Below are 13,286 nucleotides of genomic sequence, written 5' to 3' on the forward strand. Positions count from 1 at the left end.
CTTGACTAGATCATTGATTCACATTTGTTGAGCATTTCTTACATATGATTTAAACCATAACTAGATTCTTCCTCTTGATTAAATTCATCATCCATGGAGGAAAACAACAACACTTATAATAACAAAGATTTTTTTTTTTTTTTTCTTTTTTCATTCACACTTTTTTCGAAACAAAAGAGAGAGAAGTGACCTTTGCCAATTTCTCTCCCTCTCCCGTGGAAAGGAGCTGAAAATACAAAAGAAAGCCGATTTGGCTAATCTTAATGATGACGATGCTCTCACTTTGCCTTTGGGGCTATTTACATTTTCATTTTTTTTTACATATCTATTTCCAAAACTACCTTCTCTAAAGAGCCAAAGTTTCAAAAACCCTTTTGACATTTACAGGGTCACTGAAACAAACCACCCACACACGCACACCCACACCCACACAGAGTAATCCATCTTTATTTGCAACTCTTCTTCGAGCGCCAACACAAACTTCTTCTCCTAAAAAACCTGAAACCTGAACACAACAAGAAGATAGATAAGCCACTTGACCAACGAACTCATATACACACATTTTGGTCGTTTCCCAATCAGACTCATTGTTTGTTACCTAATTTACTTTCACCGTCTCAATCCCTGAAAATCACAGCATCAGCTATCTCCATAAGCGGTTGCAGCGACTCCGGCGAGAATTTTCTGGCGAAGAAATAGTCTAAACTTGAATTAGATCTCCGCAGCGAGCGAATCAGCTGCGGCGAGACCTCTGAAGCGCCGTACGTGTGAGGATGGCCACCAACACTACCCGTCCAATTAACACGCGTGAGTGTGAAGTGACTACATCCTTTAGGATCCTTAAGAGACAACAAAGTCGGGAAATAGTGTTCTTCAGGGTAACAAGATTCAACATCGAGGCATGGCAATTTGAATTTCCTCCATAGTTTCCTCTCTTTGATCACCATCAGAGCGTGACGTTTCGCCAAAACGAAGAACTGAGATCCGACACGGAAGTCTTGGTACCGGATCTCGGGAAGCATCGCGTCTTCGCCTCTTGCGCTGTACCGTTTCGGGAGGAAAGGTTCATCGGAGAGGATCTCGATGAAGCTTTGGTGATTGGATTTGGCGGAGAAGAGGTGGTTGTGGATGTAAGAGAAGGAATGGAGAGGGATACAGTGTTGCGAGATCAAAGCGAAATAGAGATTGTTAGGATCGTCGATGATAGCGTTTGCTAGCAATCTTCGTTCGGCGGAGATGAGCGTCGGGGAAGCTCGCGCGGTTCTTTTCGCCGGGATGAATTTGGCGTTGATGGATGAAAAATCACGAAGCGGAGAGACGGGGGTTGTTGGATCTGCGTGGATGTAGACGTTGTAGAGATCTTGGTGGCCTTGGAAGAAGCTTTCCCAGAGAGGTAAGAAGGTCAGATCGGAGTTTGTAAGGAAGAGAAACGCGATCTTAGGAGGCGGAGGAGATGAAGAAGAGAGGGAGATGAGACGGCGGTTGTTGATGTTGGAGGAAGAGACAGCGGCGCGGTGGTAGAGAGAGATGTCGTCGAGGTCATCGGCGGTGGAAATGAGGTTAGAGGAAGAGAGAAGGATGTGCGGTGAGAGGAACAAGATGAAGAAGAGAAGAGAAGTAGAGAGGAAGAGAGATAGAGAATACACGAGTGTTGATGAATTGAACATTTCTCTCATAGAAACAAAAAATTTCTCAGAGGAAGAAGATGATGATGAAGAAGAAGAAGAAGAAGAAGAGGATTTGATTTGAGAATGAATGAATTAGAAAAAATTTCTGATGTGACAATAAAAAGAGAAAAAGGAAAATATGACGTCAGCGAATAGGGACACGTGAAATTAATTATTATTATTTTTTGATTAAACAATAATATTTGGGGAAGTCGACAAACACAGTTGCTCTATCGCTATTTGTTTGTTGCGTTGCGTGGGGGGTATTTAAATACCTTTTGATACGGTTTTTTCAGCAACCAATTTTAAAAGTTTATCTGATTAAAAAAATCTAATATTAGTAATTTAGTATAGGGAGACAGAGACATATTCTTGACTTTTCTTTTTGAACATTATTTTTATATTCTTTGCTTATCCACTGAGTCGTCCTTTATCTCACAAGTCATAATGTGTCTGTCAGTGTGTGTGTGTGTGAATAAAGAGAAAAATGAGTTGGATATGAATATGATGATATGCTTCTCACTGAACCGGTTCGGATTCAAAATGTTCGGTTTACTATAATTCATACCAAATCAAACTTTGGTTTGACCGGAATGCCTTGGCTTACACGTGACTCTGTGTGTGTGTATGCGTGTGTGTGTGTTAGAGTAGATCTATCCACTCATTTGTTGTCGTCATGCTATCAAGATGATTCAGATATTTTATTTCTTCCCTGCTTTGCTCACTTTTGATTCCAAGAAAACAAAAAAATTTCTTCTCATTATTCTATTTCCATCTTTCTACTCATGGCGGCTATCTCCACCACCTTCTACCACCCACTCTGGACTTCTTACAACAACAGCAACCACCACCGGACAAAGAGACAAGCCCCAAGCAGACAGGGAGTTAGATCTATGACAGTGACTTCTTGTCGGAAGCAGAAATTACCGGATGGGGAGGACCAAGAAGTGATCCAGAGGATTGTGAGAAGGATTGTTTCAGAAGCTGAGAAGTTTGGGAAGGATCTGAAGCCAGAGAAGAAGAAGAAAGGAGACGTGAAGGATCTGATGCTTATGAGTCTCTCTTTTGCTGTTTATGTTTACATCTCTCAGTTATTGGTTTGTGCTTACTTCTCTTGGCAACATCTCAGCTTCCCAAATCCTTCTTGGTAGTAGTAGCTTACGCTTGCTTTCTTCTTCTTCTTCTACCCCAGTTCTTGATTGGGTTTTGTAAAAATCTTGCACAAATCATTAATAAGACAAAAAATATTCCATTGCAACATAGAAGATTTGAGAGTTGTGTCTTACCAAAATTATCAGGGAATGAATCCATATACATGTCTTAGTTCTCTGCTTTTGCCTAACTGTATTATTAAAGACTGTAACCTCAACTTACCTTCTTAGACCACATTTGAACCCGCTTCTTCGTTAATAACCTTCTTATAGCAAGGAAACTTCCAATATTTCATATCAAGTATCAGACAAGTAACCAATATTCTGAACTCAGTTAAGTGACTCCACCACATAGGGAAGATTAAAACCACAGTAGCAATACGTTTTATCGAGAGTCAGTACTTGATCAGCAGAAAGCTAAAGGTTACTTACAGATGCATTTTGAAATACTTGGATGGTTTGGAACCGTGTCCACCTTTTTTAATGATCTGCTTACTGACCTCTTTAGTTGTAACACTACCGTTTTGAGAAGGCTCACCATTTACAATGGCACTTATCATCCTTGACTAATCCCGTCTTAGCTCTAACAAACAGAGTGTTGCTAATAAACTTGGCCGTGCATTGTACTAATTAGTTCCAAATCAAAGTGTGTCTGCACCTTGAGACACATATGTCATTGGCTCCGGAGAATTTACATTTTAAGCAGTAAACTTACATTTTGCATTCTTGGATGAAATCCAAATTATTCGCAATAAACACTCTGTATTACAAGTATTAAAGTCTTGTAACGGAAAAAAAAAACTAAAAAATGTTCCAAGTCATGAAGAGAAGAATGTGGAAGGCTAGCTGACCAACAAATTCTTAACGTTCCAGTCAACTCCTAAACTTCTGAAAGACAATAACAGTCAAAAATAGATCACAGACTAAAAATGAATGGCCATCAGTAAACAAACATTTATTTTCATGTTATACCGTTAGAAAGTAAATATCCTTGAAGTGGTATAATGTTTACAATTTAGTCTGAACTTGTCATGTTGAATGATGAATGGTGTATGTATAATGGGGAGAGAAGGAACGTGAATAAAGGGATCCACAAGTGTCTCCACCAATTTCTGAGTAAAAACAATCACATCCTTTCATTCTCAAACCCCTCAACCAAATCGTCAACTCAAAGGAAAAAAAAAGAAAGAAAGAAGCACACAGACAAATCGAAAAGCTTCTTTCTCTGCATGAAACAATATACGAACGAATAAGGCAACCACACAGAGAGAGAAAAATGAACACAACTACGACAAAAAATGTTTGCGGAGACAAATGGTACCTTAATCTAGACAAGCCTGAAGAGGCATTGAAGTTTCTTGGTTTCATAGCCATTTTCGTCATCAGAACTCTCCTCCATCATCTCATGAAGCCTCTAGGCCAACCTTACCTCACCACCGACTTTGCTGTATGACATTCTCTTCTTGTGATCTTCTTCTATCTCTTTTGATTAAATTTCCATATTAACTCAGTTCTTGTATGCATCAGATAGGGCTGATTCTAGGTAATCTTCCAAAGTTTCGAGAGGCATTCTCGGGGCCTTACTCTGTAACACTCAACAACATAATCGAATTCGGAATGATCTGCCATATGTTTGTGCTGGGGCTAGAGATGAATCCAAGCGTCCTTCTCAGACCACCAACAAAAGACGCATTTATAGCATACACAAGCATGATCACGACCTTTGTTCTCGCCTTTGCCACAACTCCTTTCCTCCATTATACCAAAACTTCTCCGTACATTTTCTCCCTCGCTCTCTCCCTCATGGCCTCAAGCACTGGTTCCCCCATCTTAACCCGCGTCATTGCCAATCTCAAAATAAGAAAATCCGATCTTGGAAAACTCGCATCATCCGCAGGTGTCCATACGGACATGATATCTACCTTGTCTTACTGCTTCGGCTTCATTTTCGTCCCTGAAGAGAAACCTGCCACTCGTCCTCTCTACAGATTCTTCAGAGCCCTCCTCATGTTCTGCCTCTTCCTCGCTCAGATCACTTTCACCTCCATCGTATCCCCAATCTTTCTAAATTGGGTCAACAACGAGAACCCTGAAGGCAAACCACTCAAGGGATCTCACCTTGTTATGTCCCTGGCATTTGTCGTCTTGATCTGCAGTTTCCCAACTTGGTCACCTGAATCAGCCTACAACCCAATTCTCAGCGCCTTCACGGCTGGTCTCTTCCTTCCAAACCAAGGAAGAATGTCGAAATGGATCATCAACAAAATCAATTACTTGCTCAGTACGGTCTTCTACCCTATCTTCTTCTTTTGGGTTGGGTTCATTATCCACATGAGAAACTTTGACATCACGGATAAAATGGCCTGGGCGAAGTTCTTTTCTCTTCTCGGTACTGTCATCGTCGGAAAAGTCACCGGAACTGTCTTGTGTGGTTTACTACTTGGTTATCATGTCCCGGAAACCGCATCTTTAGGACTTCTTTTGACCACTAAAGGCCATTTGCATGTCTACTTGGCAGCCTTAGCTATACGGGTACCATCAAGCTTTCTCCTTTTGTTTTTCGTTTCTCTTTGTCATTCAAGTTATCTTTAAAGTGTGATCTTTACTTTGTTTTTTTTTGTCTGATGCAAATGCAGACTAACAGGGTGAAAAATACGACCGGTGCAATGATCATTTTTGTCATTGTCCTCACAGTGGTCTACTCCCCATTTGTGGTCATGGACATCATCAAACGTGCTAGAAAGCGGGTGCCTGTGCACATCATGGCGCTTCAATGGCTTGATCCAACAACTGAACTTCGGATCTTGATCGGTCTTCACGGTCAGCACAACATCGGTTCCACGCTCAACCTTATGGAGATCTGCCATGGGGGACGTGATCCAGGGTCCATATTTTATGCGACTGACATGGTGGAGTTGACTGATGAGATTGCTGCCACGCTGAAAAAGGGTGGAGGAGCTGGTCAGAGTAATGATGATTCAGTGACAGTAACCGATAGGTCGGTGACGGAAATGAGAGAGAGTATAACGGCAGCTGTGAATGGGTACGGGGAGCTCCGCAACGGACAAGGTGTGACAGTGCGCCGGATGCTTGCATTGTCCACTTTTATGACCATGGCTCAGGACGTTTGTGGTTTGGCTGATGAACTTATGGTTTCCATTATAATTCTACCGTTCCATAAACGACTGAATCCTGATGGCACTCTTGACTCTGGCCATGCTGGGTTCCGTCATGTGAATCGGAAGGTAACTGTTCCATCAAGTACTATTAGCGTCTTTTTCCTTTCTAGTCACTGAAGAATCAGCAGGATTATAAGGCTTTTGCGTTTGCAGATTCTGAAGAACGCACCATGTTCGGTGGGAATTCTTGTGGATAGGTCGTTCGGGCAAACAGAAGAGGCATGGAGACCAGGAGCGTCCATGGACATTGCTATAATATTCATAGGCGGCAGAGACGACCGGGAGGCACTAGCTTTCGCGGCACAAGTGGCTCGACATCCTGCTGTGAAGTTAAAGGTGATACGTTTCTTGGAAGACAAGAGCTCTCAGAACGCACAAAAACGCAGCAGCATCCTGAACAGAGCCAGCGTGGTAGAGCAAGAAGAGGAAATGAAGCTTGATGATGAATGTTTCGCTGAGTTCTATGAAAGATACATAGCTGGAGGTGGAAGAGTGTCTTACATGGAGAAGCATCTCACCAACTCTTCTGAGACTTTCACAGCACTTAAATCACTAGATGGAGAGTATGGGCTGGTGATTGTAGGAAGAGGAGGGGGAAGAGCGAGCAGTGGGTTAACCACTGGCCTCAACGACTGGCAGCAATGTCCAGAGCTTGGTCCCATAGGTGATGTTCTTTCCGGATCAGATTTCTCACACAACACATCAATGCTAATTATTCAGCAGCAACGTACTCGAGGTCAGCTAGAAGGGCTTCATGATGATTTCACCATCCTGTGAATATTGTACATCTGCACTTATTTAGTAGCTTGGGAAGAGTAGTAGCTTCAACATTACAGCTCTTAAAGAGACTTTTAATTTGTACAATAGTTCAAACATTAAGTGGTTTCTGTAGATAGAATGGTAAAAAGAAGAGTTAATCTTAGCATTACTTCTTAGAAGCCTGAAAGATGTTTAAAACATAGAGTTAAAACAAGTTACAGGGCGATTTGTTTCTGATTTACACAAAGCATAACTGGGGGAAAATTTCATAAGCTCATTATAAGTCTTGTGGCTTGGGCTTAGCGAAGGACAATGTTAAGCGTTTCTTCCCGATGTTCTGATGGAGACCTCTGAGTTCCCTAGTACTGATTTGAAAACTTGGCTACCTCTGCCTGAAAATACAAAAGGGTATACCATAAGACCAGGGTACATCAAACAACATCAATAGCATTTGATGTTTGCCTAGCTAATTAAAGTCAAATAAGTGTGAAGAGAGAAATCACTGTACCTCAAACTGGTTCTTCAAATAGTCGAGCTCCTTGTCGAGATCATTGATGGCCTGGTTGTATGCTTGCATCGGGGAAGACTGGCTTGTTGTATGAATCTACAAACATAACCACTTTCACACTTAAAAACAACAACATCCAATATATTTCTGAGTCCTAAATCAACCAGTATATCTCACTTCTTATGCTGTTTTGAAGTTCCTAAACAAATACCACCAATTCAAAAAGTGAACTTACCCTCACTATAATTTTGTACTTAAGAGGATGAGGCAGCTGGTATCCAGCAAACAAGACATTCTCGTCGCGGTGAAGTTGCCTAAAACAAAAATTTCAGGACAAAGCTGACAATAATTAGGGCTTTCTATCTTCTGAGGAAAAGTTTTACAAAATCAACCAAAAGAGACAAAGACGTACATGCGGACAATGTTTCCAATCGTATGGTCTTCTCTCTCAATCGTGAACGAAGCAGCATTGATGATCTTCGTGTCCCTATCATAAGAAACCCTATAACATACCCAAAAAAAAATCGAGGTTTTAGCACAGTGATTACAGAAAAAAATTGAGACTAATAGAGTAAAGCATTCGAGTGCTTCAAATTTCATTACTTCTTGGTTCCTTCAGGGACGACGAATCTCTCGTATCGGTCGGGAGCATTCATGGCTTAATCGGAGATTTCAAGCTTTCGTTCGCCGCAGAGACCCTTTCACTCTCTCTCTGGGAAACGAAAAGAAAATCTGAAACGAAAATACATCCCACGGCGTCGTTTTATCCCGCGAACGTAAAAAAGGAAAAGTATCTCCACGTGTTGTTTTGTTATTGGTTTATAGCCTTAGTGTCGGATCGGGCGGATGAAAACTCACAACTCTGAAAATATTACCATATAAGACCTTTAGGTTTAAGTTATTTACACAAAAACGAGCGTGTGATTTAATTGGGGAGAAACCTAAACAAAAATTCAGCAAAGAAAAAAAAAAAAACACAAGTCAGATCCCTAAAAATCGAACCCGAACGCGTAAAAACTTGAAAACCGACTATGGCCTTTCACGTAGCTTGTCCAATTACATGGTATCCTTTATTTTTCCCCTTCTCAAATCTTTTTTTATTTCTTTTTGGCGCCTCGTTACTCTATAGTCTTCGTCTTGTTGTTTTACTTATCGAATTGTTCAAATTGGTTTAATTTGGGTGTTGTTGTCTTCTTTCTTCATTCTTACTTTCTTTCGCAGCCGGCAAATTTGCTTCTGCGTGTTGGGGTTTCCTCGGAATCTTCATGGTAAACAAGTCAAGGATGTGTTTCTCGATGAGATCCATTCTCTACAAGACTTCTTGCGAGACCCCTGGGGTGAGGAGGTTTCTACGGACGGTACCGTTCAGATCCATGTGCCTAAGCTTGCAGTGTTTGATACTGGTCCTCGCATTGCGGCTAGAGATGTTCGTCTTGGGAATGATTCCGCGGTTGAGGTTGTCTCTGCTTCTTCGAATTCGGTATCAGCCAAACGCACTGTTGTGTTGCAGAAGAAGGCAGTGGTGGATTGTGCTGCAGCTAGTGATGGTTTTGACGACTTAGAGGTGTGATTTCTTGCTTTGAGAAACTTGTTTTTGTGGTTACTGCTATGTCACTTGAATTGAACTATTGTGTGGTTAACTTGAGAACACTAATTTGGTTCGTTCAGTTAGGCTAGACTTGCTAGTTACACATTCCCTACGGTTATGATATTGCAGCCTTTGTTTGATTATGAAGTGGAACGGTATATGTCGCATCATTTGAGTAGACATATCTCTTTCTTTCTGAGAGTCGTGTTGTAATGTTGATGAGCTGGTTCTGGTGTTTTTGTTATGGTGTTGTCCTACAGTTTTAGGAATAGAAGTGTATGGATAACTTGAGATAATTATTTGGTTCGTTCAGAGATGGTAGCTTTTGCTAGATAGGAGTTGTTTATGGTAGCCTTCGTTTGATTATGGAGTGAAACAGTATATGTCGTATTATCTGTGTAGAAATCTGTCTTTATGAAATATCCTGTATTTAGTAATGTTGATAGTCTCTTTCTTGTGTATGTCTCTCGCTATGAAGGTTGCTGTCAAAGAGCTCAGTGGAGTTGATGATCATGATCATCACAGTACAAGCATAACGTGTCACATGTGCTATTTGGTTGAAGTTGGGAAGAGTGAGAAAGCCAAGATGCTTTCTTGCAAATGCTGTGGCAAGAAGTATCACAGAAACTGCTTGAAGCCTTGGGCACAACATAGAGGTATCATTTGCGTGGAATGTAATACTTATGAGTCTTCTGCCAACTGCCTAGATACTTATACCTGTGTTTGCTTTCAGATTTGTTTAATTGGAACTCTTGGGCTTGCCCCTCTTGCCGAATCTGTGAGGTTAGTTTGGACACAATTTTGTGCTCGATTACTATTCCTACACTTTTATTTTCTTTTCAACAAGTGTTCCTGCTCCTTAGATGCTGGGCTATGTTAACGTTTCCTCATCAAGTACCTGATATATTAGAAACAATTGATTTGGAACATTATAATTAGTTAGTGTGACCGCCTCTTGATTATTTACACTCTCTTGATCATGTTTCCTTCAGGGCTGCGGGACTGTGGGGGATCCAAAGAAGTTCATGTTCTGCAAAAGATGCGACGCTGCATATCATTGTGATTGCCAACAACCTCGGCACAAGGTAGTATTTATTGCTTCTATATAACGTTCTTATCTTTTGCAAATTGATTAATTTTTGTCTCTGAATTTTACAGAATGTTAGTTCTGGACCCTATTTGTGTCCTAAGCACACCAAATGTTACAGCTGTGGGTCAACAGTCCCTGGGAATGGCCAGAGCTTACGGTATTTAACTTCTTTTTGCTTTGTGACTCCTAATATTATTTGATTCATGTAAAGTGCACTAAATCTCTTATCATTCCTTTTAAACTCTGCAGGTGGTTTTTGGGGCATACTTGTTGTGATGCTTGTGGAAGGTTGTTCGGTAAGGGAAATTATTGTCCTGTATGTTTGAAGGTATATTCTCTCATTCTCCTTATTGGTGACAGTTGGCCAGGTTTTCTGTTTCCATGCATCATATTTGGTTTATGTTTGGTCAGATTTAGCTGTTTTAGGTTTATGATGTAGCTTTGAGTTGTTATCCTATACTATCTACACATAATTATCACAAAAGTAGTTAAAATGCAGCATTTTCTTACGTTTTTGGCTCGCTTTGAATCAAGTTGACTAATCTATTTTGTTTTCATTACGTAGGTTTACAGGGACTCAGAATCAACACCAATGGTGTGTTGTGACTTTTGCCAGCGTTGGGTTCATTGCCACTGTGATGGAATCAGGTCAATATCATTAATCTATTTCATAATGCAACATTACTTTTGTGTCATGTAAGCATGTCTTCCAAGTCTGTATCCAACTATTTTAACTGACATACTAACTTTGCAAACATATATCACAGTGATGAGAAATACATGGAGTTTCAAGTGGATGGGCATCTTCAATACAAATGTTCTACGTGTCGTGGGGAATGCTACCAGGTGTGTTTCCTCGGTCCTCTGTCCTTTTCAAGTGTTTGTTTGTATATTTGTCCAACGTTCTAGTGGATTGCTGTGAATGACAATTTGGTGACGCCATCTTCTCTTGCTGATGTATGTTTATGATGCCAGGTCAAGGATGTTGATGATGCTATACAAGAAATATGGAAGCGAAAAGATATGGCTGAAAAAGAACTAATTGCTAGCCTAAAAGCTAGTGCTGGGGTTGTTGGGAAAAGTGGTGGTGCCCCTCTTATCAATCAGCCTGGATCTGTGGAAAGAAAAGTTTCTGCGAAGGCTATGGTCAATGGTGAAGAAGAGAAGCCACTGAGAGTTCTCAGGATAAAAAGCAGCAGACCTCAAGATTCAGATAGTGAGAAATTTGGAAAACACTCGACAGAGCTGAAGGCGAAAAAATTGGTGATAAGTATAGGTCCTCGAAAGACGGGGGTTACAAACTCTATGAGCAGCGATGTATCAAAGCTTTCCTCCAAATCCAATGGTATGTGTAGTGTACATTTTTGCATGCTCTTGTAAACTAATGTAAGAAAAACACACTACGATTTAAATTAAATTCAGCTTGTTCTTTATTTGATTGATATACGGCACAGACATAATAATAAAAAGTGCGTTGGTAATTTCAGGAAAGCAAGAAAAATTGCAATCAGAGGAATTGTCGTCCCGAGAACAGCATCGCAGCTTGTTAGGAAAGAATAATGACGAAAAGAGAGGGTCTAGAGGTGAAGTAGCCACTTTAAAGGCTGAGGGCAGATTCATAGGGAGACACTCAGATGCCAGAGGAGATTTAAATAGTGGCTCTCATGATTCATTGCAGAAAGATTCAAGACCATTGTTGAAACTGAAAATAAAGAAACATAATCCCGAGAGCCAAGAAGGTGAGGCCCCTAGCATTGTCGATGAAAAAGGTAAATCTGGTAAAGGACATAGGTCTAAGAGGAAAAGAGCATCACCTCCAGCTGAAAAGTCAGGGTTCAATGAAGATGAAGATGTATCCTTGTCACGCGAAGACAATTTGTTAGACGAAATGCTTGATGCTAGTTGGATTCTGAAGAAACTGGGGAAAGATGCCAAAGGGAAAAAAGTTCAAATACATGAAGCCTCGGACGATTCATGGTATATGTGATTCTTTTTGTATTTGCCTTTGAATATCTCAAGTAGTTATAAGTTTCTAACAAATGAGGTAACAAAAAAACAGGGAGAAGGGAGTGGTAAGTGAAGTAGGAGGAGGAGGCACATCGAAGTTGATGGTGACACTGGAGAATGGAAAAGTGAAGACGGTTGAGCTCGGGAAGCAAGGGGTTCGATTTATTCCTCAGAAACAAAAGAGGACGAGAACGTAGTGCCATCTATTCTTGAGTAATCACATTAGAAAACAACATGAGCTTCTCCTTCTTCTTTATCTTCTATACCTTTAGAATCTGTATGTAACTTCTTGATTAGCTTCTTTTTTTTTTTTTTGCTTGGGAACAAGTTTTAAAGAGCAACTGCTGAGAGAAAATAAGAGGTTTAAAATTGTAAAAGATTCGATAAAAAGTTAGGAGGATGAATTCAAACTGATTTGAGATAACTTTATGTAGTTTTTGTAATTCAGACATGAATATCATCATATACACAGTATATGTCTTAAAAGATCTTATGTTGTTTTTTGAAAAGTCAACTCATGAACATTGCCACGCGTTATGCAACGGCTGAACTTCTACAGTTCTACGGATGAGAATGTAAAATATTTTTATGATGACAAATAATAAATACAAAACTAGGAATTTAAAAAAGTGTCGGTCTACAAATCTACAATGTAGCAGTAGATACTAGAAATGGCAGGAAACATATGATAAAATTGAATTGGGGTTGTGGAAAGAAGGGTAACACGTGATTATCAAACCAAATCTTCTTATCTTCTTTACTAATCGAAACATCTTACGCTATTACGATTTGTTTTGTTAGGTACCTGTAATAGTAATAAGGGAACCCAAAAAAAGAAGCAAACGAATAATAAAAATCACGATCTGCGTTTTCCCCTGAAACAGCCAAAAAAAAAAAAAAACAGAGAGAGAAACAAAAAATGATACAGCTGTTTTTCACGATAGCGTTCTCGGCGGCGCCGTTAACTCTGTACATACCGCCGGTAAGATGTTTGACGGTGTTTGTGGAGACGATGGAAGAGATGGGAATGGAAGGTAGAGTTTATAGCCGGAGACTTTTCCCTCGCGCCAGAATTGCTTGGTCTAGGCTTCTTGATTGCTTCTTCTCCCCTTCTCGTCCTCTCTCTTCTTAAAAATTCCGTTCGTCTTTCTCTTCCTTTCTCTGTAGATATGTGTAACTTCAGTTTCCTTCTTGTGCGTATATGCTTTCGATTCGAGATTTAGTTTTTTTTTTTTCTTTTTCTTTTGGTTTTGTTATTGTTGTTGATCTTGATAATAATTGATTAGAGAGATGGATCTGTGATTCCTCTTTTTGTTCTCTAATCTCTCTTTTTATTT

The 13,286-nt window shown here is 40.2% G+C and overlaps 6 protein-coding genes across 6 annotated transcripts; 4 read left to right on the top strand and 2 right to left on the bottom strand.

Annotated features, from left to right (window-relative positions):
* Positions 1–231: 231 nt before the first annotated feature.
* Positions 232–1,744, bottom strand: LOC17885307. Its single transcript, XM_006291341.2, has 2 exons — positions 599–1,744; positions 232–505 (listed from the first exon to the last, which is right to left on the bottom strand). The coding sequence occupies exon 1, from the start codon at positions 1,674–1,676 to the stop codon at positions 618–620; it is 1,059 nt and encodes a 352-aa protein (XP_006291403.1). The 5' UTR covers positions 1,677–1,744; the 3' UTR covers positions 232–505; positions 599–617.
* A 612-nt stretch (positions 1,745–2,356) lies between these two features.
* LOC17887466 lies at positions 2,357–2,927 on the top strand. Its single transcript, XM_006291991.2, has one exon. The coding sequence runs from the start codon at positions 2,453–2,455 to the stop codon at positions 2,816–2,818; it is 366 nt and encodes a 121-aa protein (XP_006292053.1). The 5' UTR covers positions 2,357–2,452; the 3' UTR covers positions 2,819–2,927.
* A 1,167-nt stretch (positions 2,928–4,094) lies between these two features.
* Positions 4,095–6,774, top strand: LOC17886719 (cation/H(+) antiporter 28). Its single transcript, XM_006293107.1, has 4 exons — positions 4,095–4,265; positions 4,346–5,350; positions 5,455–6,063; positions 6,151–6,774. Exons 1-4 carry the CDS (start codon positions 4,095–4,097, stop codon positions 6,772–6,774), a joined length of 2,409 nt encoding a protein of 802 aa, XP_006293169.1.
* A 121-nt stretch (positions 6,775–6,895) lies between these two features.
* LOC17885410 (DNA-directed RNA polymerases II, IV and V subunit 11) lies at positions 6,896–7,999 on the bottom strand. Its single transcript, XM_006292007.2, has 5 exons — positions 7,868–7,999; positions 7,677–7,766; positions 7,500–7,578; positions 7,265–7,360; positions 6,896–7,148 (listed from the first exon to the last, which is right to left on the bottom strand). The coding sequence occupies exons 1-5, from the start codon at positions 7,918–7,920 to the stop codon at positions 7,116–7,118; spliced, it is 351 nt and encodes a 116-aa protein (XP_006292069.1). The 5' UTR covers positions 7,921–7,999; the 3' UTR covers positions 6,896–7,115.
* Positions 8,000–8,208: 209 nt separating this feature from the next.
* On the top strand, positions 8,209–12,396 carry LOC17886735. Its single transcript, XM_006290627.2, has 12 exons — positions 8,209–8,327; positions 8,486–8,828; positions 9,331–9,508; positions 9,586–9,635; positions 9,845–9,937; positions 10,011–10,099; positions 10,192–10,270; positions 10,508–10,590; positions 10,710–10,788; positions 10,918–11,287; positions 11,430–11,919; positions 12,002–12,396. Exons 1-12 carry the CDS (start codon positions 8,296–8,298, stop codon positions 12,144–12,146), a joined length of 2,031 nt encoding a protein of 676 aa, XP_006290689.1. The 5' UTR covers positions 8,209–8,295; the 3' UTR covers positions 12,147–12,396.
* A 268-nt stretch (positions 12,397–12,664) lies between these two features.
* On the top strand, positions 12,665–13,265 carry LOC17884741. Its single transcript, XM_023783456.1, has one exon. The coding sequence runs from the start codon at positions 12,869–12,871 to the stop codon at positions 13,079–13,081; it is 213 nt and encodes a 70-aa protein (XP_023639224.1). The 5' UTR covers positions 12,665–12,868; the 3' UTR covers positions 13,082–13,265.
* Positions 13,266–13,286: the final 21 nt, after the last annotated feature.

This window comes from Capsella rubella, unplaced genomic scaffold (assembly GCF_000375325.1).
Source record: "Capsella rubella cultivar Monte Gargano unplaced genomic scaffold, Caprub1_0 scaffold_5, whole genome shotgun sequence".
NCBI classification, from domain to species: domain Eukaryota; kingdom Viridiplantae; phylum Streptophyta; class Magnoliopsida; order Brassicales; family Brassicaceae; genus Capsella; species Capsella rubella.

Excerpts from the sequence above, each read along its gene's own strand:
- LOC17885307 (XM_006291341.2), bottom strand. The coding sequence starts at position 1,676 with ATGAGAGAAATGTTCAATTCATCAACACTCGTGTATTCTCTATCTCTC.
- LOC17884741 (XM_023783456.1), top strand. The coding sequence starts at position 12,869 with ATGATACAGCTGTTTTTCACGATAGCGTTCTCGGCGGCGCCGTTAACT.
- LOC17885410 (XM_006292007.2), bottom strand. The coding sequence starts at position 7,920 with ATGAATGCTCCCGACCGATACGAGAGATTCGTCGTCCCTGAAGGAACC. Across the intron at positions 7,361-7,499 it reads AGTACAAAATTATAGTGAGG|ATTCATACAACAAGCCAGTC; the intron begins GTAAGTTCACTT and ends TTATGTTTGTAG. Across the intron at positions 7,149-7,264 it reads ATTTGAAGAACCAGTTTGAG|GCAGAGGTAGCCAAGTTTTC; the intron begins GTACAGTGATTT and ends TTGTATTTTCAG.
- LOC17886735 (XM_006290627.2), top strand. The coding sequence starts at position 8,296 with ATGGCCTTTCACGTAGCTTGTCCAATTACATG. Across the intron at positions 9,509-9,585 it reads GCCTTGGGCACAACATAGAG|ATTTGTTTAATTGGAACTCT; the intron begins GTATCATTTGCG and ends GTTTGCTTTCAG. Across the intron at positions 10,271-10,507 it reads ATTGTCCTGTATGTTTGAAG|GTTTACAGGGACTCAGAATC; the intron begins GTATATTCTCTC and ends TTCATTACGTAG.
- LOC17886719 (XM_006293107.1), top strand. The coding sequence starts at position 4,095 with ATGAACACAACTACGACAAAAAATGTTTGCGGAGACAAATGGTACCTT. Across the intron at positions 5,351-5,454 it reads TGGCAGCCTTAGCTATACGG|ACTAACAGGGTGAAAAATAC; the intron begins GTACCATCAAGC and ends ATGCAAATGCAG. Across the intron at positions 6,064-6,150 it reads TCCGTCATGTGAATCGGAAG|ATTCTGAAGAACGCACCATG; the intron begins GTAACTGTTCCA and ends TTGCGTTTGCAG.
- LOC17887466 (XM_006291991.2), top strand. The coding sequence starts at position 2,453 with ATGGCGGCTATCTCCACCACCTTCTACCACCCACTCTGGACTTCTTAC.